Source organism: Haliotis rufescens, unplaced genomic scaffold (assembly GCF_023055435.1).
Source record: "Haliotis rufescens isolate VD_foot unplaced genomic scaffold, xgHalRufe1.0.p SCAF_1, whole genome shotgun sequence".
Taxonomy (NCBI): Eukaryota; Metazoa; Mollusca; class Gastropoda; order Lepetellida; family Haliotidae; genus Haliotis; species Haliotis rufescens.
The window spans coordinates 5,350,126-5,377,114 of NW_025963779.1; the positions used below are offsets into that span (position 1 = coordinate 5,350,126).

The 26,989-nt window shown below is 39.5% G+C and overlaps 1 protein-coding gene across 1 annotated transcript in view; it reads right to left on the reverse strand.

Moving 5' to 3' along the window:
• Positions 1 to 6,539: 6,539 nt before the first annotated feature.
• The window catches only part of LOC124150095 (lachesin-like), a 71,837-nt gene continuing 51,387 nt past the window's right edge, over positions 6,540 to 26,989 (reverse strand). Inside the window, exons 2-8 of the mRNA XM_046522009.2 lie at positions 26,008 to 26,117; positions 19,582 to 19,786; positions 18,473 to 18,625; positions 14,145 to 14,273; positions 11,572 to 11,862; positions 10,887 to 11,123; positions 6,540 to 9,705 (exon numbers count right to left, since the gene is read on the reverse strand). Coding sequence (XP_046377965.1) covers positions 9,602 to 9,705; positions 10,887 to 11,123; positions 11,572 to 11,862; positions 14,145 to 14,273; positions 18,473 to 18,625; positions 19,582 to 19,786; positions 26,008 to 26,117 — 1,229 coding nt within the window. The 3' untranslated portion in view covers positions 6,540 to 9,601. The remainder of the gene's footprint in view (positions 9,706 to 10,886; positions 11,124 to 11,571; positions 11,863 to 14,144; positions 14,274 to 18,472; positions 18,626 to 19,581; positions 19,787 to 26,007; positions 26,118 to 26,989) is intronic.

The window sequence follows — 26,989 nt, forward strand, 5'->3', positions numbered from 1 at the left end:
GAATCCATTTGTTGTGTCTACTACCGTTATACTACTGAAATATAGATCGAAGAGACGTGACCAAAAACTCCCTGATACAGTTTCTCTTTGAAACTAGGAGTTCACTCGTCACGCCGAAGACCCGGGTTCGATTCCCAACATGTGTACAGTGTGTGAAGCCAATTTCTGTTCTCCCCCTGCGAGAAAATTGCTATACTGCGGCGTCAAAACCACTCACTTTGAAACTACAAGGGCATTGACGTAAGCGAAAAATCGTATTCGTAAGATGCCATTGCATAATTTCCACGCCAAGAATCTATACACGACTAGTTCCAGTAATATAGCACCACTTCTTTAGCAGCTTCAAGTAACCGAATTAGTTGCGTCTGTAGTAAACGCTTCTAGTTCAAAATCATTTAATCTCATGCTTATCAAACATGTCAAATTTTAAAGACCAGTTACACAAACCAAGATAATGTCGTTCTGTGTTTAGCTCTGTTATCTTGTGTTGTAACTAGATGTTGGTCGCCTGCAGCATGTTAGCAGTTTCTAATTTAAAACTTCACTCAAACTCACAACGACAAAAAACATCTGGTGATTTGTGTACACAGCCAAGAACCTTTACTGTTATATTTAGTGCTATCTTGATGCCTACTTGGTGCTTGGATCAAATATTTTGGATGTTTAAAAACATTTCAAATAGACGAAATTTGAGTGTTGCTCTGACTTTTTATACACGTTACTCCCTCGCCAAACGTGTCTATCTCATTCCCAGAACCCAGTAGTTGTGATTACAGAAACATCATGTTTCTCTGGCTTAGAATAACAGTCTTAATGAATTTTCCAACACGTTTTATATTTCAGAGCAAATATTGATAAAAAATGTGTGTTTGTTTAAAGTCGCTCATTAGTTATAATAGGTATTTTTCAGTTATACTATATATTGGCGTTATGTGGAAAGAAGACCCAAAGTGACGCAGATCTAAGATGAGTAACCCTTTACATAAACCCACGGGTTCAGAGGCTGCATAATACAAGGGTCAAAATCAGCAAGATTATTGGACTCGAACCAAGACTCATCTGACCTTGTAACGACTTGTAAAGATTTAAGCTTTGGACGACCTGGCCCCACGGATGTTCCTTATGAATATGAACATCAGTAAAATATATATCAAAAAATGTTAGGGATCACGAATATATTATATTTATTTTTTATTTTATTTATTTTTTTTATTATTTTTTTTTTTTGGGGGGGGGGGGGCGATTATTAAATTGTGTGCTTATTCTTCACTACAAAAGAATTATCTCCAAAATTATTCTCATTTTTTTTGTTCAGTATATATGCAAAATACACTTGTTACTACACTTGTTATATGCTGATATACACCCAAGGTGCTGAAGCGGCAGACCATGAATTATCTGAAGGTTAAAGTATTGTTTTACCAGTTCCGGTAGGGCACGATAATAAATACCCTTTTCGCGAACACCTGGTGTCATCACTGATTTTCAGTGAACCATTCATACAAATTTCACAGCTCTTCTATTCTTCACGCTGAATGGAATATATTCCGCGGATAATCTAGACTGGTTATTCTCTTGCATTGACGTTTTATATGTATTAAAAGTTTGAACACTGGTCAACGCGAAACAAAATCATTTGATAACCAACACAATTCATAATTAACATTAACACACGAGACAGGCATGGAAACCCTAACTATCCGATAATCCCTTTTCCTTCCAATAATACCCCTCATCCTGTATAATGACCTTTTCTAAAGTTGGACCAATACGACATCCGCCCTCAGATTATATTTCTGTATTATTTGATAAGTCACCCCGATTGTATTATTGGAGAGAATATTAAGAGGTTTTCACGCGTATCAATAGTAGCCTTCTCGATATGGCGATAGAGAACCTGAGAGGTCGGTCTGTTGATACATGGGTTTAACGTGCTTTGGTTAGAGGGCTGAGTCATTGGTGTAATTGAGTCAAGGGACACACAAATGGAATTTGGAGGCCAGTTCGTTGAGAGATATATAGGCGGGCGGTAAAACATAGCACCCATAAATAACTGTTTGTCTTGATTAGAATTTCAGAGATTTTTTGAACACGTAATTCAATAGGAGGTTTTAAGACCTAGCGAAGGTAAGGGTCAAGTGTATACATTGGTGCCTGTAAATATTTCATGGACATGTCGGAGTTATGATAATCATTTTGATAAACTACTACCTGCATACATTTGTCGATGCCTGGCATTGTTCAATCGTCCAGTGTTGTGAATTTTCCGGTTACCATATACGTGCAATCAAAAAGTCGGCGCAAGTATTGCGTTGATTACACAAGAATACCTAGGGACCGACCATATTCTGGACGAGGGAGGGGAAGGGGTTTGGGAGAGGCTGGAATTTTACTGTTGAAGGTACATCGTTACAAGATTTTTTTTTCTACAGTAAAATATACTCTGCACAAAAAGAAACGCAAAAGTAATTTTCGATGTATATTATATGTCATATAAATAATCAACAGATAGTAAACGATTGTTCCAGATAGGCACACACCATTGTCATTGACCCAGGTTCCATATGGCACACATGGAACAGTAGATTTTCAAGGTGTGGGTCATCTGTTCTCCATGTCTTATAGACCGCCTCCGTGGTCTTGTGGTAGAGCGTCCGCCCGGAGAGCGGAAGGTCCAGGGTTCGATCCCGGGCCGCGTCATACAAAAAGACGTTAAAAGATTGTACTTGTTGTTACCCTGTCTGGCGCTCGGCATTAAGGGGCTAAAACAAGGACTGGTCGGCTCGGAGTCAGTATACTGTGTCTGAGTGGGGTATTCATGTTAAACTGCGGCATGGTATCTCAGTGAGCTAGCACTATAAATCGGCATCAGTCCGGACTAGTACAAGCAGCCACACACACACATACACGTGCATGCACGTCGCTATATAAGTGCAATAATCTTGGACGCGACGTTAAACCCAATTTCACCTCACCATGTCTTATATGTCCACCATTCGAGTCAAAAACTGACTGGCATCGTCGTCCCGTTGAAGCAACCAGATCCCGAAATGTGGCCTGGAGAATGTTCACCCACTTTGCCTGCATTGCTTGTGCCAACTGTCGTAGGTTCTCTGGTTGTTGCTGACGTGCTACAACTGTAGGAGATGGCTGCTCACATCATTACACTACCACCACCAAATCTGTCCACTTCCTTACGCGGATTCTAGCACAACGTTCCACACGACGCCTGTAAACACGACGTCTACCTTCCGCACAGCGAAGCATAAAACGTGACTCGTCACTGAACCAAACTTGTCTCCATCGCAGTTGTGGCCATACTCTGTTACCTTAATACCTTGGACATCACAGCAGACGATGCAAGTCCGTCAGTATGACACCTCGAACTAATCGTCGTGCGCGAATACCTTCAGCGCGTAACCGGTTTCTCACTGTCTGGACTGATGGCATACGCAATCATAGCCTTGCCGTAGTTGGCCGTGGTGGTTATGTCGTGTAAGTGAGTGAGTGAGTGAGTGAGATTTAACGCCGCTTTTAACAGTATTCCAGTTATATCACGGCGTGTCAGCTAAATTGGGTGGAAAGCCCGAAGTGATGCAGGTCTCAAACGTTTACTACTTCGGCGAAACCCACAAACACGGGTATGGTGCTGACAAACCTTGAAACATAATCGGGGCGAACCGGGATTCGAACCCACAATCATAGGTTTCTGGCGTGCCCAAGGGACGCAACTCTGCACAGCGAATCGCGGCGCCTTAGACGACTGGGCCACCCGTGCCCCCGCCGTGTTAGTGACGTAGCCGTATGAATCTGCTGTGCTCTTGTAATGATACGTGGTCGACCGGATCTGGGATGGTCCCGTGTTGTCCCGTGTGTCTGACAATATTGTAATGGTGCTTGGTGCTACGTGGGGAAAACAGGCTACAGATGAACAGCCGATGCAGTCAGCCGATGGGGTTGTTGCATTGGGCTTCCGTCAGTCGAAGCATGTTTCACTTGCTGTAAGAATGTGATGGCATGCAAATGAAAACCCAACGTTTTTTTATAGCTCAACAATGTGATGTTGCACGCGCATGTCATGTTGGTGTGTTTCGGCACCAAGCTCTCACGTGGTTGTGTTTTTTGTGATTTTTCAATCTTTTCTCCAAATTTCTGCAGTGCCTCATTCTTTCCACACAAATCAATCCCAATCCATGCAGAATTGACCGATTCATTTGTGTATTAATTGTGTATGGATGTCGGCAACACTCTGTCAGATATTTACGATTTTACTACTTTTGCCTTTTGTGTTTTTGCAGAGTATATTTAGGCTCATAGTTTTAATTTAAAGAATATCTTTTCTAGAAGCTGTAAAATATCCGAATACCAATAACTGATCCCTGAGTGGAACAAACAAATCTTTACCCACAATTCCCCCTCTTCACCATGTAGGTATCGTGTTCCCGGAAGATGTCGTCACAATGGACATGGTTTTACGCGTGTTGTTATCAAGGTTACAGTTATATCACGACGGTGGACATAATAAATAAGCTCCACGCATTGTACTCATGTGGGAAATGAACATGTGTCTTCGGCGTAACGAGACAACGCTTTAGCCACTAGCCGTGGTGATAGGTAAGTGGTTTCAAAGTCGTGACGTTGAAAATTAATGAGAATTGAAGTCATATATATTTAACCCATATTTGTGTACGCCAGTTCAATTCAACGATCGTCGTTTGCTCTATTAAATGATTGCTTCATTAAAACTTAACCATTTCCAAAATGCAGTAAATACATAATCTATTTGCAGACTATAAGTAGAATCTATTAATGTGCGTTAAACAACAGGCTGCTGTGTTTAAGAATTGCCATTATCATTGACTGCAGAATCAGGGCTCATTAACCACACATATATGAATAGATAGTGTTTCCTTTTAGGGGCCTGGGAGACGTTCCGACTAATTGAGCCCAAGTGTTAGTGGGAACAGGTCTCTTGTCAAGGTAATCTGATCACAATGAGATATAATGAAATACATTCTTCTCTCCATGAAGGTCTGAGGACTCCATCACAAGTCGCGTCAGTCGTGAACTTTCTAATCGGACAGTCAGCGTCTTATTAACTTCTCGCTACGAATGAGCGAAGCATTTAGACAAGCATTCAGACAAGCATATCTGATTTCTGTATTTAGAAAACAAATGTAATCGTGGAAATCCGAAACCATTTGAAAGGCCGCGCTATTATGTTGAGGTGAGGTGAGGTGAGGTGAGGTGAGGTGAGGTGAGGTGAGGTGAGGTGAATTGTGGTTTAACGTCGCATTCATAGATTATTGTGGTTATTCTATACATCATATACATCTTAATTTCTTGTTTGTGAACAAAAGCTGTCCATAGAATCGACACAAAACGATTTATGTCGAGGGCATAGTTGTGTTCTGTGGCGGTTTTATTTTGGCAGAGATAACAATTTCCGAATCGAGGCGGTGAAAAAAAAAAGCCGAAACGTTGTAGAAGACTGACATCTTCATATCTTGACGGAGACAAAAAAAATGTGATTTTAATGAGACAGAGATATGTCCAAAGTGAGTCGTGTGTATTGCTGGGAGGCAGATAATATCACACGATGATATATTGAAATCATACGCGTACTTTTAAGTTTGTTATGTAAAAGAAGACGTCACACTATGATGATGGAACGGCCGCTGATATGAACTGGCGCATGAGTAGCTGTGAGGGGCGAGCGGCACATCTCTGGTCATGGATTTCATTGTATACACGGACAAGTGTTCTGTGTTCGTGAATGCTTCTCTGCACGTAGAACATGCACCAGCGTGCATGCTACTCATCTTAATCATCACTGGTGTTGAAGAAGCGGGGTGAATTGTATGTACATTGGGACAAGCGTTTCGTGCTCGATAATGCTTTCCTGCACCATGCATAGCCGGGTCAAGGAGGCTACATACAGTCACTGGTTGTTTAACGCCGCACTCAGCGATATACCACCTATATGACGGTGGTCTGTAATTAGTCAATTCTTGACCAAACAATCCAATGGTTGATATCATGAGCGTCGATCTACGCAGTTGGGATATGATGGTATGCATCAACCAAGTCACCGAGCGTGACAACACGATCCCGTCACGGATGATTAAGAGGGGGGACGACTATTACTGAGATTGTGAGACTTTATCATACATATTTAGAGACAGTTGGGTAGCCTAATTGTTAAAGTGTTCGCCGAAGACACGGGTTCGATTCCCAAACCGGGTACAATGTGTAAAGCCCATTTCTGTTTTCCCCCGCCGTGATATTGTTGGAATATTGCTAAAAGCGCCGTAAAACAATACTCACTCATACATATTTCACTGGATATCCTTATGTCGAGTATGATGGCCAGAACTTTGAAGAGTTATTTTTGAAATATACTTTTTCGCTTGATCAGATACACACGTAATTTGACGATGACGAGACGTTCAAACAAATGTCCTTTAATTGTTTATCGCACGCCTGCTGGGGCTATAAACGATCACATTGAGAGGCGTGATAGATAACACCGACAAGTGTAAATATACACAGTTTATTATCTACAATTTGCCATGGATGATTTCAACAAGACAGTGAAAGATGGTGGGAATATACACAGAGATCAAAATCAACTGATAAAGAAATAAATAATGAAGAACATTGATGAACAAGTTTGTCCAACAACATCACACACTGAGCATATCATACACGCATGAGTAGTTTCTAAAACTAAAATAATCCATGATTGACCAATAATAAATTATCATCAGAACATAAGATAATATTGACTGCCAAGACTATTATTTTGTGCACTTTTGCTAGCCAGAATTTATGAATGAACTAAACTATACTGCACAAGAAACGTAAGGAATCAGAATGTTTTGGGGGACATCTTTTGTAGTGAAAACGGAGCACACAATTTCATGAAAACATCGCCAAATATATTCATGATTTCTAACGATATTTGTTCAGTATATGGATGTGTTATGTATTGAAATGGCCAATTCATAGCTTTAGAAATATATAATAGTATGACTTGCATCATTGTTTGGCGTCTGTTCTTTTCACAAATCAAATCAACTCCATTGTATATTGAACATTTAACCGTTTTTGCTATGTCACTGTGAAATGCTTCATGAGACTATGTAAGGAGTTTGGTGCCGCTAGATTGTCCTACTGTACAGGTGAAGTGAAGGGACGATAGCATGGAAGTCACATGTACACTCAAGTTGCCAACGAGGACTAGCACATGTACTCTGGAGCGCTGCCCACCATACATGGATTCAAATACAAGGTACAACATCGTGTTTCTCTTATCACATATGGAAATAAATCAAAGCAATATCTAAACACACCAATAGTTGTCTTAACTCTCTAGATAAACGTCTTCAAATTAAGCTCTGAAACACGCTTTGAACCCAATTACTTGTAGTTAACCATACCATATGTTCACATAAATGCTATCCAGAAATTGTTGCTGTTTTGCAATGTGATAAGCATGCTATATTGTGTAGATGTTGCTTTCCACGCCTATTACCAACATGTCACAGTTTGAAGCCTGTCTGTTTAAACAAACTACCAACAACTACCAAACTCACAAAAGACGTATGCAATTCCTTAACCATTTTAACATAGATAATCACACTACAAAATTTTCAAGATTTTACCTAAATATTTATATTTACACATAAAAGTGTTGTTTGGCCTTGACCCAGAAATTTTCTTTGCATCCGGGACCCTAACTCCACAATGAGGCTTGAGTGGAAAAGCACTCCACGTTTTTGTAACGTTCCATCATTGAAACCCCTTTTGAAAATGGGACGCTTGGGACGAAATTGTCGCTTATTAACTATAGCAACCAGCTATTTTCAGATTGAATTAGATTATCAAAATTGGTTTACGGACAAGAAGAGTGTGTTTTGACAGCCAGATACAATGCAGCGTATTCGTTATTTTGAGGGCAACGGCCCCTTGTTAAATAATTAAGTACACTAACTACATTTTGCTTGATAGCACCATAGCAATCTCCCATAAATATGTACATCATTGATACACACGTCTAGAGAGCGTTCAGTCAATACCTACACAGTCGTATATACAGAGGGTGTACAATATTGCTCCCGTGCAATGGGGGAGGGGTCGGGTGAGTATGAGTGTCGGATCAATTACAGAGGGAGAAGCACTTCAGATCAGTGATAATAATTATAGCAATTAAATTGTGAACTAAAATTGACTATTAGGGAAATCTCAATTAAATATTACAACGAAAACGTGATACCTGATGACATGGAGAATGGTGTGTGTAGTTTAGTTTTAACATAATTGGACAAAGTTGACTTGTGATGCAAAGGATAACACGTTTTACAAAAGATTATTTGTCATTCATCCCGGATACAAATAAGACTAGGAAATATGCAAGAATTCGGCCAACGTGCCTTATGCGACAACACCTATTATGTTCATATCAAGGGGAGTGAACTCGAGTTTCAATGTCATCATTGAATGTGTGAGGGGCCTGATCTGAATGTTACCTATTCAATAAATGATCAAGCGATCAAGGTCATACAACCTTGGAACAAACACTTTCAACAGTGACGGGTGCATAGAGAGCGAAAAACCTCAGTTGTTGGTAATGTGTTCTACATATTTTCTATAATAGCATAAAACATCTTAAATGGAATTTTGAAACAATAGTATTACAAGAATAATGTGTATAACTGTTCCCACTATGAGATCTTTCTAGTATGATAATAACGTAACATACAAACAATTATTGTTTTGTTTTCTCTAAAAATGAAGGTTGTATTTGTATGTATTATTGATATATGGTTGTACGTCATACTTATTTGTTTTATTAATGGCTTACCATTCTGAATCACGTTAATGGACATTTCAAATATTAATCCCACTTGGTGAAACATTCGTAAAAGATACACAAGAATCGGAATGATGGATTCGTTGATCGAAATACGAATTTGGATATGTTGAACGATTCAATTGCATACAAAGCAATGTATACAATCATTGATATTATACGACACAAGAGAACAGTGTTGTACACGGTTGTAAATATATTTGTACAGAGCCTGGACTTGTCCCAGCAGTTATTAGTGGGGGTAGCATCAATGCAAATATGTTATTTTCAGCTCCACTGCTTCAATTTGGTACTGAGCTGATTTCATTACAGTTGATAACAATATACAAATAGCATTGTCTTTGCACTCCCTCCAATAAGGTGACTGAAACTTTTGTCGGGTTAAACAATAACCTTCCTCTTTAAGAACCGTTGTGTTTCACCTTTAGTTTATTTGGTTCCCGGGAGTGCTTGCAGTTCTTCACAGTGTTCTGCATCCATAAGATGCAACATGATAACGAGAAATGGTTTTCCAATCAATAATACTGCCTGCTATTATCACCTTTTCCTTCGACATTAGACACCACTGGTTCAAAACACACACACAAGGTCCATCTGCAAGCGAATCCTTCCTTCTACTCACTGCAAGCCTTTAAGTATCCAGGTTTCTTATTGGATCGCATACCAGCCGGATGTGACATCATGTGACCTTCACTTTGGTGTCAGCTATGATACAGTATGTTGAGGTCAAGAAATCAACCAAATATTAATCACAGTCAATATGGATGTAATAAAAGTATATTTTTCATCTGAGGCACAGTTTCTATGACGGAGAATGGATCTGGGGTCATCTGAAAAGAATTAGAAAAAAACCATTAAAGAATTCAATTCAAACTGTGATCAGATGTCTTGAGATTAAGACGGCTTGAAATATCTTGCAGAACTGATATGAACATCGCTCAATGAGTTTATTTAATAAGGAATACACCCTATACTAGTGTTAACCTTTTGTGTATTTCTATTTGGTGTACATTCTACCAATGTAACTTCATTGCCAATGATAGAGAGCATCATAATAATGTAATTAGGTAAATAAGCTTCGCATTTCTTATTTTAATCTGACATCTTGAATGAAATCAGATTCGCCCCTGAGTATATGTGATATTATCCAACGTTATAAACACCAACTAGGCCGGAGAACTGGCGACGTCGACTAATACAATATAGGTGTGTTCATTGTATCATCAGGGAGCCTATATACAGTCCTAAACCCCTCCAAGGCTGGATCAGATCACAAAGGGTATTTTTACTGAGATTCATTTATGAGATTTTAAAGAAAGAAAAACACCCTCTTTCATACCGATGATAATGTGTCAATTGTCGTGAGACCCACTGGAAACTGGTTATTTAATAGAGTTAAATGCTTTTTGTGAACCACGTAGAGATGAGAACTTTTCCAAGGTATCTTAAAAAAGGTGAAGCTCTGATACGGCGAAATATAACAACTGTTTATTGTAACTTTTAAGAACGTTTACGTGCCACGTCTTGTCCCCTGTGATGAGATTGACCAGAAAGGACCAGAACTGCAGCTGTAACGTCATTAAAATCAAGAAAGAAAGTTGTTACCCACACACGTTTCGTCATGTTCTTCCGGGGGCATGAGTGGCGTCCCATAGGCATGCCAGAAGCGTATGGTCGTGGGTTCGAATCCCAGATTCGTTCTGATTATGTTTCCAGGTTTGTCAGCACCATACCCGTGCTCGTAGGTTTCATCTAAGTGGTAAACGTCTGAGACCCCCATCACTTCGGGTTTTCCTTCCACATTGAGTTAACACGCCGTGGTATAACTGGAATACTGTTCAAAACGGCGTTAAACCAAACTCACTCACTCGTAAACGTTTAGACTATATACCAGAGCTCCGGAATTAAGCGGACACGCTACGACATACCTTAATATAATCACCTAAAAATCATGTTCTACCAAGTTCTGCATGCCATTAAAAGACTTCTCGTATTTGAACATTATACATACTGCCCGTCTCTCCACTGTATCGACTAGTTGGGGATCTGGTAGGCTGGAGTTTGTCCGGGTATTTACCCGGGTACTGATCCGGGTATATTGTGGAGGCTGGTCCAGGGCGTTGTCGGTCGGAGACGTAGCTACTTTCCTCATCCTTGTCTTCATCAACGTCGTCGGGGATGTCTGGTAGTACTTCGTAAAACGGCCTTTGTGTTGTGGAAGGCGTTGTAGTAATTTCCGGCTCAATTTCTGTCAAAGAGAACCAAAAAAATAATTAACTGTTTTTTTTCCTATTCAACAATATACAACATGTTAGCAGTGACATTTTCCATTTACAACTCATTCCGATCATTAGCAGCCATGTGACCATGAAACACTTAATGTAAATTTTCATCATAGTTCCTCGGATATCAAGTTTGTATTCTTAGTCTAATAATTATTCTCAAAATGATAAAGTACTATTTAGCAACTCTTTAAGGACCCAGTCCTATGCTTGTCTTAATAGGCGACCAAATGGCTCTGGTGGTTAGACACGGTGCTCATCATATCAGTCACAGGGCTGTTAAACGTAGACACGATTATTTACAGGCTGGCGTCATAAACCTAGAGTTCTGCTGACGACACACATTAAACAACTATGTATGCATTCAAATTGTCAAACTAAGTTAAACCAAATTCAGGGAAACAAATCACTTGCCATATAAGACCATTTCCTCTCTGTCCATCCCTAGATGGTTACTTCCCTCACAGACGTATCTGCCAAAATCCTGCTTCTCCAGTGGGTTGATGCGGAGACTGAGGGTCACTATCCTATTCTCAATGTCCTCGTACGCCTCCACCGTAAACCGTTCGTCAGTTATAATCTGGCGGCCATTTTTCTTCCAGAATGTAAGACCTTGAGGGTTGCCGTACACACTGCATTCTAGTATGGTCTCGCGTCCCAGGCGATGTCCTATGCGCTTGTTGGTCATCACCACTTCCGGCGGAACTACAACAGAACATGGCATGACATCAATATGAATCTCTGGCGTCATCCTAAAGGCCATATATACGTCCAACAGGGTCATCTCTGGAAAGTTTACATAAAGACAAGGTGGAACTTTTAAATGTCATGGAACTAAATGACTGTTTTATTATGACAAACATGGCATACAACTGAGTATGTACATGTGTATCACATCTCCACAATCTGCGAGATCTCAAATGCATGTCTATGGTAAAGGCATGTGAGCAGCTGAGCAGGAGCGAGATAAAGTCAAAGTTGGTTGATGGGGAAAGGGGCAGGAGAAGAGAGCCATTTGGGTGAAAACAGAATGAAAAGTAATATGGAGCGAATTGCCTCAGTGAAGCGGTGTCATTGATGCTGGCAGTTGTGCCTGGCGAGATGTGTAGGTAGAAGAGTATTTAGGTGTGGAAAGATGGTAACAACAAACATGTAGCTTTGTTGAATCAACACGTCCGAAATGTTGCAAGCAGAATTTAGTTCAATTCGGTTCATTCCCTTTTTGTCCAAATTCGTGTTATTAATTAAGCAATATTTACACAATGACTCTTGCCTTCGTCAATGCTGACAGTTTTGTTGAGTGTTTTTTCAAAACTCTTTTACAAAAACTCCACCGCAGAGTCCGCTATGTACAAAACCCACAGGAAAGCTGCGTTACGTCAGTTTATTAAGTAATTTGGCGCACATTTACTTGTGAGTGGGGGCATCTGGTTTACAGAAGCCGCTCAGTTGAGTAATTACAACACGCAGACTTCATGTTATGTAAACATCTTGAAGAAGACAACGCTATTGTTGCGGAGGGTGTTGGTATGGCCCATAAAAGACCCCTTTCAGCTCATCACATCATCAGCAACGATGTTCCTACGTCATTTCAAGACAGTACTTCAAGGGAAGATTTAGAAATCAAGATTGAATTAGAAATAATGACTCTCTAATGAACCTTGAAACGTTTGATCATGCTGTTTGGCTCGTGAAAAACCACACGAAGACTTCCAAATGTTTGGGAGGTTTGTGAACCTTAATTATGTTTTTCGTAGATGAAATAATTTATTGACACAGGTCATATATGCATAATAAAGCGATGTCTGGTACTGTCGAGTTTCCATGGAATTTGGCTATTCACTCTGTGAGTGTTAAGAAATATTGTGTGTTCCATGTCTGTGAATGAAAGGTCTCAACTAGCAAGCAGTACAATGGAACCATGCAGTGTAGAACCAGAAACACTGATAAACGTATAACCATAATATCATAGTAGTCTATATAAACACGAAAGGTCATATAGCGCGGGATTGTATAGAGTTCCATTGGTTTCCAGACATCATTGAAGAAGGTCGTCGTGACATTTATTTCCGGAAGGAGTCTTGCCTGTGCTGTGGAAATCATAGGGCTTCGTCTTTAACGAATAGATTAAAGGGTGTCATTGTTCGACGTATCGATTTGAGAATATTGTCCTTGAAACAGGGAAAATGTAGAACTTTTCACATCTAAACTTCTTTTCCGAAACTACTGACGCAACGATGCATGAATGATTACTTTGGTGTCTGTTTTAGATTTTTCAGATTCTTTCGATCAGAAGATCAGAAGATCTCCCTGGCAATCACTGTAAAGCTGTCTTTATTCATTTACCAGCCATTTAGGCGGATGCATTGTACATTGTAAATGTAGCGTGTGGTTAGTGTGCAGTAGGGTTGAACAAATTGAAACAGTTTCTTTGTGAATTTCTACTTAACATGTCTTCACCACTGTCCACTAATTCTATATTTTCGATTTCCTCTCTGGAACTGTAAAGATGAAGCTTTGCATGAGTTACATCAAAGCTGGTCCCGCACTGGATTGTTCGAAAAGCCAAACTTTTGACTTTCGGTATTCATTGTTAACATAAAGGAAAAGCCATGTTTGTATATTTTTTCAGATAATGCGATGAAAGAAAAGTGTCACGTTGCTTGAAAGTCTTTTAAAAAAGGTACAACGTATGTTGTTTGTTTCGCATGTGGTCAGGTGAGCTACAGGGCCTACGGCTGTATTCTTTACCAGTGAACGTATGTAGATGCAGAGACCTATACATCTGGTACTTTGACCTTGACAAGAACTAAAAACATGTGTGTAATGTATCACTCAGCTATTTCTTGTATGTGAATAGAAACTGTTTCAGTAGATCTAATTTTCAGGACACGCTTTCTTGACATTGTAACTGACTGGCGCTTATAAAAGGAATATCTTCAGTCTTACAACACAGCTGGCAACACGCATGTCAATAGGAGACTTACATTCCACGACCACTCTGATGGCTTTACTGACAGCCGGGGGAATGCCGTTGTCAACGTAGCATTCGTAGATGTCGTCACAGTACCGGGTGACATTGTGGATGATCAACACCTCCCCTTCTAGACCGATTCCTGAAACAAAATCCACAGAGTTATTTGCAGTTTTATATTTTACTGAGTGAGTTTGGTTTACCATGACTTTGATCACTATTTCAGTTATGTCACGGCGTTTCAGTCTGATGCGAGAGAAACGCTCGATGTGACGAAGGCAAGGGAGTAAACTCACTGTCAAAGTCCAGTTTCCATCCTTGCCGAACGAGGCTGGGAGTTCTGGGCACGATTGTAGCGCCACCAGTGGCTATAATGAGTTATGTCCCGTCTATGCCCCTCCTATTGACCAATCAGATTTCACCTCTCATATCACTTGCATTTGCTTCAAACAAAATGGCGGCGCCTAGTCAAGACGATCTCATCGATGATCAAGATATATATTGTCATAAAACGGGTCTTTCATCGCGAAGTACATCAAATTGCGTAAGCACCTTGATTAAAAACATTAAAAGATTTCGAAAATATGTCGACGCCCAGTTAACGGTATACATGTTTTGCAAATGCTGCAGTCGACCTAAATTTGCACGTTGAAGTCCATGTCGTTTACAAATCGGATGTCGATTTCGTTACGCGATTTTGATTCGACTATGCACAGACTCGTTAGTCCAGCCAAAATATAACGCAAGAATTCAAGCCTATTTCGGCAAGGGTGGAAACTAGACTTTTATAACAGTTAACTCCCTTGCCTCGGGAAGATGACCACTTTGGTGAAACCCACGATCTTATTGTATATAGTGCTGACAAACCTTGGTCTGTAAAGGTAAATCTGGGATTCGAACCCACAATCATAAGTTCCTGGCACGAAGAGACTCAACTCTGCAAAGCGAATTGCTGTACCTGAGCCACCTCGGTCAACCATACCCGTTCTTAATTTGAATCCAAAAGGACATCACCGGAAGAGAAAGTGGGTTGATATTCTTGTGAAATAATCAATCTTTTCGTGTTACTGATGTAACTGTTTTGTAACTATTTGTTTTTTAATCAATGTGTAATAACATCCGAGTAATTGTTGCTTCAGCACCCTTCAAATGAAACCAAAAAAACACACCAGAAACAAGATATGTACAAAACAAAAATCGACAGAGGATCCAACCCTCACGAATCAGAGTAAACTTACAATGACAAGAAGTTATACCACAACAGCTAATGTTGGAATCTGTACGTAACGTTAAATCTGACATTTTTCATCTCCCAAAAATACATCTGTTATCCTGATCTGCACTAACCACAGGAAAATAATAATCATGTAATACTTAGCACACTAAAAAACATTAGCCGTGCCTTTTTAATTTTAATGAGCGAATCTCCTCAATATTCCCTCAGTGTAGACCCGTGAATATTCCGGGATAGAATAGGTCTTCAGCAACCCATGCTTGCCGTAAAAGGTGACTATGCTTGTCGTAAAAGGCGACTAACGGGATCGGGTGGTCACGCTCGCTGACTTGGCTGATGCATGCCATCGTTCCCGATTGCGTGGATTGATGCTCACGATATCAATAACTGGATTGTCTGGTCCAGATTCGATTATTTACAGACCGCCGTCATATAGCTGGAATATTGCTGAGTGCGACGTTAGACAACAAACCAACAAACCAACCCTCAGTGTACCCCTTGCCCTTTAACATATCTGTGAATTGAGAACCAACAATTGGCAGTAGCGCGTCCATTATAGCCTTTTGTCCGACACTGTGAAGTGGCCGCCGGGTCACAGCCCTGAGAGCTTCCTTATCTTTGACCGTCAATAACGTATGTGTACTTCCGTGTATCCCCATTAAAAGCCGACTTCTCAGTCCCATCTCCACCCCAATCTCGTCTCCACTCCTATCGTACATGTGGCTACCCAGGGACTTTCTGATGCCACCGCCAAGGATCAGTGTAAAAGGGAAATAAAATCAGAAAAGTGAGTGAGGATGATTTTATCAGTTCCTTCTGCGGCTTGAGCCAAATGGGATCCAGATAGATTTTCGGTTAAAGATCGCTGTGCGGCCACTCGAGAGATAAAACCGGCGCACATTCTAAGACAATAAATGATGGCTGCCGGAGGGAATGTGTCTTCTCTCCCATGAGGCGAAGCCGGATCCTTGAGTTTTACGTGAAGCCGTTAATCTTTGAGGGTATGACAAAAAAAGACCTCCAATTAAATTTACACGAGTTTGCCAGGAAATAAAATCCCTGCATCATGCTAAAATTATCTCGACCGTATTGTCAAAGTTCAGGACTTTTATCGACTCAAACACCAGTCAAACTATGCTTTTACCACTAAAAGTATACAGAATAACGACAGGAAATAATTCCACAACCGAATGCACTTCTTTCAAAACCAGAGAACTATTTTTGTGTTGTTTGACCATGGATCTGTGCTCTGATTAGACAAAAACCTTTGTTTATTCTCAACCAACTGCGCTTTCGTTTAGAAAAAGATAATCTATTTTTTTCCGTCTAACGTGTGAAACATATCAGAACTGGGTTATAGCAATCAGTGGGAAGGGACCGTCAGGTATTTGTTGATTAAAGAACTGTACTTAACCTTTATCTTTCAAAGATGTAACGAACTTCCACTTTTTTAAAGTACACGCTGAGATTGAAAACAGAAATAGTGTTTCTTTATTGGATAACTTTCGGAATTCGTCGGCATATCCTCTTTCGAAGGAAACCCGATGAACCCAGGCCCCTAGGGGTGAACTGTTATACTCGGATGTAAAAAGATCTAGGAAGATAGTAACACATTGATATATGAAATGTAAACAGTTCTGTGTATATGTATATTTTGTATATACAGAAACATATAGATAGATCACATTTTGAAAAGACTATCTTGGCTATATCTGTAAATAATATTGACAGGGATATTTCGTGAATATGAGTTTTTCAGAAGCACCGACAAATCTAAATGAAAGCCTACAACACCAAGACGTTATAATGACAATGACATACATGTGCCACCTATTATAGCTTCTGTTGGCTGAATTTGTCACCATAAGTCTGTCAGCACCAAATAGTGGATTTCACATTAAGAGTGAGTTAGGGTAAATTCCGCTTTGAACAGTATTTCAGTTATAAGACATGGTGACAGATTAATGAAGAAGAAAATCGCCAAGCGTGACACGTGAGAGATGTTTACAGGTCTACTGAGGCCAAAGAGCGCGGGCAAGGTGCTGTCAAACCAGGTACGGAAGAAGGGCGAATCGGGTACTCATGACCATAAAGGGATTCTGGTGTGGTTGACGGACACAACTCTACACAGCCAATTAAGCGGCTTTGACGACTTTGCACCCCGAGCCTCAACTGTGATACCACTGAAATTCTTTCTAAAGACGAAAGCGAAATTACCAACTATTGCCAGCATTCACTGCCCCTGTGGGTAGCCGGACGAGAAAAGGAGTTAAATTATAAAAGTTCCAGAGAAAATATGTAAAAAATATTGCCTCTGGTCCAACAAATGACTTGAACAACCGAAACATAACAGCATAACAAATTATAATACACTACAAAACGGTAATACCCTGCATTGCCTCTGGTCCAACTAATTCTATTAACCTGAACAACCAAAATATAACAACATAACATATTATAATACACTACAACACGGGAAGACCCTGCATTGCCTCTGGTCCAACTAATTCTATTAACTTGAACAACCAAAATATAACAACATAACATATTATAATACACTACAACACGGGAAGACCCTGCATTGCCTCTGGTCCAACTAATTCTATTAACTTGAACAACCAAAATATAACAACATAACATATTATAATACACTACAACACGGGAAGACCCTGAATTGCCTCTGGTCCAACTAATTCTATTAACTTGAACAACCAAAATATAACAACATAACATATTATAATACACTACAACACGGGAAGACCCTGCATTGCCTCTGGTCCAACTAATTCTATTAACTTGAACAACCAAAATATAACAACATAACATATTATAATACACTACAACACGGGAAGACCCTGCATTGCCTCTGTTCCAACTAATTCTATTTACTTGAACAACCAAAATATAACAACATAACATATTATAATACACTTCAACACGGGAAGACCCTGCATTGCCTCTGGTCCAACTAATTCTATTAACTTGAACAACCAAAATATAACAACATAACATATTATAATACACGACAAAACGGGAAGACCCTACACTTAATGCAGACCCAGGTGGCTCAGTAGGGAGGGTTGCTGTTTTCAGATACATGTACGTACGTTCTTTATGACCTCGTCCAAGTCTGAAATTCCTCTTGAACCATGTGACATTTGGGTGTGGCACCCCCGTGACGTTGCACACCAACTCCGCCGTCTCTGACTCCCTCAGTTTTAGGTTGTCGGAGGAAAGTTTGCTGATGATGGTGGGCGGAACTGTCAAAGGGAGATAACTTGTGGTAAATGCAAAATTGATGCCTTCCAAAATCATTCAAATAAATGTCAGCTTTTTTCCAGTTTTCACACTCTAAAGGAAACATATGTTTCCTGTTGGTGTACTAATCGCATTATATGTTCCCCTTAATGAAGATGAAGCAGTGGTTACATGTTCAAATTGATTACCCCCGGCTTTTTTCATTCCATCTATTGATTTACCGTTATGGGGTTGATAAAGAGAATGATGGAACACGCATCATTCACTCACTCACCCAACGAGAAAAGCATTAGTAGATGACATGTGTTCATTTGAAGGGAAATAGTTATTTTCTGTCTTTCGTGTTTTTTTCTTCTGAATATATGGTTTTAATTTATCATTTTCGAACAAGTCTCTCTCGCTGGTCGTAACAACCCATGGAACAAGGATTGGGAGGTAACAAAGAGCGTGCGTGTTCGTACACCGGTGCTATTAGTCACTGCATTTCAGCAAAGCGAAATCTGCATTAATATTACCTTAACTTCCATACTTTAAACGAACTTAATTACGACTGTCGGAGCTCTGTGATAACTTTGTGACCCTACGTATTGATGACATGAAGTGAACGACAACTAAATTGTCTATGCTTGATACTATGACTCGGGTTGCATTTAAGGACATTGCCTCTTCTATCCGTACTAAAACTAGATTGATTCCCAGTTAAAACTGTGAGTTTATCCCTATACAAGGAGAGATACCCACCATATACCGTCCTCCTTTACCCCATGTACGTGACAAGGGCTTCATCTATGAATCACCTACAACTTAGAGTGTGATAGATGTACGTGACAAGGGCTTCATCTGTGACTCACCAACAACTTAGAGTGTGATAGATGTACGTGACATGGCTTCATCTATGACTCACCTACAACTTAGAGTGTGATAGATGCACGTGACAAGGGCTTCATCTATGACTCACCTACAACTTTGAGTGTCACTTCTTTAAACTGTATAGGGTTTGTGTTGATCTCACACTTGTACGTCCCGCTGTCGTTATAACGAACATTCCTGATGTGCAGATTCCATTCCTTGATGTAGGGTCGCTCAACGCTGATCCTCTGGTCATCTATCAAACGTCGGTCCTCCAAGCTTATAAGTGTCTTCCGAGGACTCGACCACACAACCTAGAAGTACAACGATGACCTATTAGAGAACCCTTGTCACCGTGGCATGAATCAGGATCATCACTTGTACTTTACAACATAGTCATTACCAAAGTTCCCAGGGAACCTGTACGTGTCGCACTACAGATAAACAAACAAACGAACAATCTACGCCCGTATGATAAATCAGGACCATCACCATTACTATGTGTATTAAACCATAGCCATTAGATATAGTGACCGCCTCCGTGGTCTTGTGGTATAGCGTCCGCCCGGAGAGCGGAAAGTCCAGGGTTCGATCCCGGGCCGCGTCATACAAAAAGACGTTAAAAGATTGTACTTGTTGTTACCCTGTCTGGCGCTCGGCATTAAGGGGCTAAAACAAGGACTGGTCGGCTCGGAGTCAGTATACTGTGTCTGAGTGGGGTATTCATGTTAAACTGCGGCATGGTATCTCAGTGAGCTAGCACTATAAATCTGCATCAGTCCGGACTAGTACAAGCAGCCACACACACACATACACGTGCATGCACGTCGCTATATAAGTGCAATAATCTTGGACGCGACGTTAAACCCAATTTCACCTCACCTCACCATTAGATATAGTAGAGCCAAGACATTACAAGAATCAAGAATCAAGAATTTGTATTGAACAGAACACCCTCGTAAGGCAGGGTACACACAATCTACATATGGGAATAAATATAACTATAGTGAGTGAGTAAGTTTGGTTTAACGCCGCTTTTAACAGTATTCCAGTTATATCACGTGTCAGCTTAATGTGGGAGGAAAGCCCGAAGTGATGCAGGTCTTAGACGTTTACCACTTCGGTGAAACCCACGAGCACGGGTATGGTGCTGACAAACCTAGAAACATTATCGGGGCGAACAGGGATTCGAACCCACAAACATAGGTTTCTGGCGTGCCCAAGGGACAAATATAACTATAAACATGAAAGGTAGATATTCATAATGTACATTATATATATAAATATTACATATTATTTCATTCATAGAGTTTGTTACATTATGTACATGTATCGTATCATAGCACAGAACATATAATAATACAAAATATTACAAAATAATACAAATAGTCCATTTATATGACGTTGCACTCCATGCATAAGCAAGCTCTAAGTGCTTAGACATTTACTACCCCGGTCAATGGAGCAGTGTGCGCTCAACAATCATTCTCAGCTCCCTGGGGAGTATACCACTCAAGCTGCCTGTTAGGCGCTAGAAGGTTTACAACCGCATTGCCATCTCATCCTACCGGGTACCCATTCACTGCTGGGTGAACAGAGGCACAATTCGAACAAAGTCACTTCCCTAAGGAGACACCACATGTTCTACATGTGTTTCAGTGTGGGGCAGGACCGAAGCCCTAGAAACTCCCAGCCAAGATGCTGAATGCGGTCAATCATCCATGGAATCTCCGCGTCGACGTTGCTTAACTTCTCCTAGGACCACGTGTCAACATCAAGCCTAATATGTTGAATATCAATGAAGATCAAAATTTTGATCATGTTGAGATCATAGCACTGATGTCCTCCGATGACTCACCGTGACACGTAGCAGTATACGTATATAAGGCGTTCCGAGCGCAGCCCCGTGCTACCAGAGGCGGCAAGTAATATAGTTACAAAGGTATTCGAAGGAAGGAAGTATGCAAGCTATAAGAAGTTACATGAGGTGGAAACACATTCAGCAAGAAGTACTCGCAATCTATTTGCCATGTCGGTGCAAAACACATTCACTGACATAAACGTCTTGTGATGAATTAATCGTACATTCCATTAGCAATAGGGGTGAAATAATATAGGCATAACTTGGGAATACAGTATGCAGCCAGTGAGCGGTCGCTGCAAACAATACTGATATATATACCAACGTTCCCATATAAAATAACGAATGACCATGGGATGGGTTCAAGCGATACGAACATGTTGGTCTGCATGGTCACATACACGTGTGAAATACTGATGGTTGTAGGTTGTATTGATATAATTCCAGTCAGAGAACCATCACTCATGTACTAACTACTGCCACCAGTAGGGCAGGATGCGCTTAATCTTTTCGCGAACACCTGGTTTCATCGCTGATTTTCTCCGCTACTTTGCCTTTTAAGCAGAGCGTAATCTGTTTCCTCGTATACGAGGAGGGTAATGCTCTGGCGTTGACACTTTATATTGTATGTTTTGCTCGACCGTTACTTATAGCCTGATACTTGACCACCATTATATTCTAATACTTGGCTTTACATATATACTAATACTCGACTGTTACTTATATCGTGATACTTGACTATTATTTATAGTCTTATACTTGGCTCTCGTCACGATATGGCTGAAATATTGCCGATGTGACGTAAAGCATTAACTCACTCACTCACTTTTACTTGGCTATTACATATATACCGATACTCGACCGTTACTTATATCCTGATACTTGACCACCATTTATATTCTAATACTTGGCTTTACATATATACTTATACTGGACCGTTACTTATATCCTGATACTTGACCACCATTTATATTCTAATACTTGGCTTTACATATATACTTATACTGGACCGTTACTTATATCCTGATACTTGACCACCATTTATATTCTAATACTTGGCTTTACATATATACTTATACTGGACCGTTATTTATATCCTGATACTTGACCACCATTTATATTCTAATACTTGGCTTTACACATATACTATTACTGGACCGTTATTTATATCCTGATACTTGACCATTATTTATAGTCTTATACTTGGCTATCACATATATACCGATGCTCGACCGTTACTTATATCCTGATACTTCACTATTATTTATAGTCTTATACTTGGCTATTATATATATACCGATGCTCGACCGTTACTTACATCGTGATACTTGACCATTATTTATAGTCTAATACTTGTCTATTATATATATACCAATACTCGACCGTTACTTATATCCTGATACTTGACTATTATTCATAGTCTAATACTTGGCTATTATATATATACCGATGCTCGACCGTTTCTTATATCCTGATACTTGACCACCATTTATATTCTAATACTTGGCTTTACACATATACTATTACTGGACCGTTATTTATATCCTGATACTTGACCATTATTTATAGTCTTATACTTGGCTATCACATATATACCGATGCTCGACCGTTACTTATATCGTGATACTTGACTATTATTTATAGTCTTATACTTGGCTATTACATATATACCGATGCTAGACCGTTACTTATATCGTGATACTTGACTATTATTTATAGTCTAATACTTGGCTATTACATATATACCGATACTCGACCGTTACTTATTTCGTGATACCATTATTTATATTCTAATATTTGTCTGTTATATAGTAACTAATATTTGACAGTTAATTATCCGCGAACACCTGGTGTCATCACTGGTTATCAGTGTTTCATTCATATATTGGTCACCTCTGTTTCGCCTTTTGTACCCAGTGGAATCTGTTTCCGAGGATAATCGAGACTGGTTATTGTCTGGCGTTCGCGTTTTATATTATGTACTCATTCTCGACCGTTACTTATGCAATTTCCTCGATCATTATTTTTATAACAGTACCAATTCTTGACACTTGACATACCTGTATTCTCATCCTTTAACATGTCTGTAATATACATTATTCACGTGCATTATCAATCTTGACCATCACTCATTGTTAATTCCAACTATTACTTGTTCGTTAAATGATGACCGTTACTCGTTTCTCAAACCATGATCGTAACATGTGGTAAAGGATTATCATAACTGATATTATATTAAATCATTGCCAATCAAGTAATGAAATGGTCGTTATTTGTACAAAGTATCAAATGTGTATAAATTCTGTCAATTCTGAGTAATAAATGATATATCATGTTCGTTTGGGAATGTTACGTTAGAATTATATCTTGACTTGTGTATCAAATAGTTACATGACTTAATAAAATTATTAATTTTATGTTTCGAAAACCATAAACAACATGTTCAGACAAGAACAGTAGAGCAGATGCGGCCAAGGCTTTAGATGCCCAAAGTCGTTACAATAAGGCTACCCAGATGCAACATGACAAACTTCAGCTGCACAAATACTTCCCAGGCTGCGAAAATAATCAAATTAAAATATCAAATATCTAATATTACAATAAAATGATGGACAAACCGAATATCGATAAAGGGAAAACTAACTAAAGTAATTATCACAGTTGCGTTTGTGTCACACATTAAATTAGCCAAAGTTTGGTTTTGTTAGCACAAGGATCGATATGAAAAGGGCAAAATAGAAACGCAATTAGCGACATGTCGAGAGAGAAATTAAGACTGGTGGCAAGTTTGCGTCCGGTGAGATATAAAACACCACTTAATGACAGCGTCTCGGAAAGGTTAGTTAACATTATTAATTTGGCTTGTCAAATGCACACTTTTCCAAAATGTTTTCTTTTATTTTTAACAAAATCAGCATACCCTCAAGACAAAACCAATAATTGAGATTCATATTACAATGATCTAAAAAAAACCATTCTTTTACCTTTCTCTCACACGCTGTAAAGAACTGGGAGTCATTGTACTGTGGGCCTCTCAGAGGTTTAAAACCGTTTTGGAATTCTATTTGCATACACCTGGGGGATGTGCTGTTGATTATTTCCAGTTGAAAGTACAATCGCTTAAGAATGTTTTGTGGTTTCGGACATTGTGTGATGGGGTCTGATGTTCAAATAATGTGGGTGGCGGTGCATGGGGTTGCTGGTTGTTTCATGAATTATTTCCATGCTACATAGTAATACATAGCCATGTATAGTACCTTCAAGTTACTTTGGGATTGTGAATACTACTGACTTAAGGTAGAATCATATGCTTACAGAAGAATTATCACTAAATGTAGAAGTGGATGAAATACCTTAGTTAGGTATCCAGAAAGTGTGTAGTGTTATTACTGAGATTATAAATGAAGAAGATTTATGTAAAAAATGTAAGGTACCTGAGGATAAATGACATCATATTCTGTATAACTGTGTTGTTTATAATGACAAAATGGACCAACTCCTTCCACAAACGTGTGACATGTATCAGGGCATTGCTTCTCTGTGAGAACTAATTGTAACTTATGCCAAATTTCAAATTTATGTTTACAAAATGCGTGAGGAATTTAAATGTATATAAGTCTAAACAATAATGTCTTGAAGACTTTATGTACTTAGGGTCTTTGGCCTTTACTACAATAAAAGCAACATAAAGATCCGGGTTACAATAGGTCTTCAGCAACCAATGTTTGTGGTAAAAGGCGACTATGCTTGTCGTAAGATGCGACAAACAGGATCGACGTGGTTGATGCATGTCATCGATCCCAATTGTGTGGATCGATGCTCATGATGTCAATCACTGGATTGTCTGTTCCAGACTCGATTATTTACAGACCGCCGTCATATAGCTGGAATATTGCTGAGTGCGGCGTCAAACAACAAACTAACAAACAAAACTACAATAAAATCTGCCTTTCAGTCTGTCTGTTTCTATTAGGGTTGCTTAAACGTTAAGCCGTTCACGGTTGTGGGTACGTATTATTTTGAACATTTAACATTATACCATAAGCGAGAGACAAATAGGCAAACAACTAATTATTTCAAGGCAGAGGTCTTGTACATCATTATAGAACATTTTAACCATAGTTAATTTATGAATAACTACTCATCTGTTCGAGATAATATGACGTTATTATGATGAATATAACTAACCGACATGGGTGAATGAAATAACGTCTTTTTGTGTGATTTATAAGGACATTTTCAAAGATTGAACCGAAGGTCTGAGTTAGTCCATTACTTTTTGGAAATATTTTTTGTCATAATAATTACATAAATGCCCACTGTTCGGATCACCTTTGGTACTGGTGTCACCAGATTTGCAATGATCATTACTTGTTATAATATCATGTGGCAACATATTGTCCTCACAGCATGCACAGTTTAGAAACACATCCAGACCAGTGATGTAACAAATTGCATGCTATAACATGATGTATATGATGGATTAATCGAACGTCCTATGATAATTTCGTTACTATCATTATTAATTCTAGATGATGCAAAAATGGTCCAAATAGCAGACAAACGTGCATGCTTATGGCCATTAGAACCATTCTCTCGTCGTTCCTTGAACAACATGCAAGACCCTCAAACGGAAAACGGTCTTCATGAAGCTGTTCTGAGATTGAATGTTACCTGATGACCTCCTATGTACACCACAGAACAAGGTAGAATGGCCCGAGAACCCTGCTTTATCCTCAAGTGTTCTGGTGTAGAGTTAAACTGCGGCTCGAGTTCACACAGAGCTGAAAAGATAAATAGTGAAGCTTATAAGGTGGGTTATAAGTAACAATTAGCGAGATAACAGGGCCTTCCTATAAGTACGGGACATGTTGTTGTTGGGTAAGCCTTTTATTGAAGACGGGTTTAAGCTATTTTTTCCAATTAGTCTAGACGTAGGCTTGTCTGTCTGTGCCCTTCGTGTTTGAATCATTTGCCCCAAAACAAAACCGGTGTGAAATTGGTATCAATTATTCATGCAGAATGTTGGCTATGGAAGATAAACGACTCTAGACATTTAATCGTCTGTCATCGATAGCACTTCTTATTTTACCACCCAGTATCGTTATGTTATAAGAAAGACAAGGACATAGAATCATAAAATGTCCTTGTCACTATACTACAGAACTGTCAATTATAGGAATGTGCAAATGTATAAACAAGACGATTTCAAAGAATGAACAGTACATTAACCTTAGTCGCATTAAGCACGAAATTGCGTCAGTTGTTTATATTTGGTTTTCAATCATAAAGCTATGTCAATTATCAAAGGGGCAACTTTGCATAGGGGAATCATGTCTAACAACGCTTGCTCCGTATAACAGCATGACGCAAGACAAACGCCGCCACTCGAAACAGAACGAGCAATTTCTCGCAATGACCTTTGACTATGTCTGATTCATCAATAATTTGACACTGCACACAGTGTGATGACTTTGAGTCTACATTTCAAATCCCAATCGACTTTTGTGCAGCATCAATCATAAATATCGGCTATTGAAATTGGGAAGCACTCAAGCTTGCTGAAGCCACTAATTGACAACTACGGAGCGGACCAATCGCAGGCCTTTGTAGTGGTTGTCTTCTCCCACGTCCGCGTCTTTCCGAACTCGGGTAT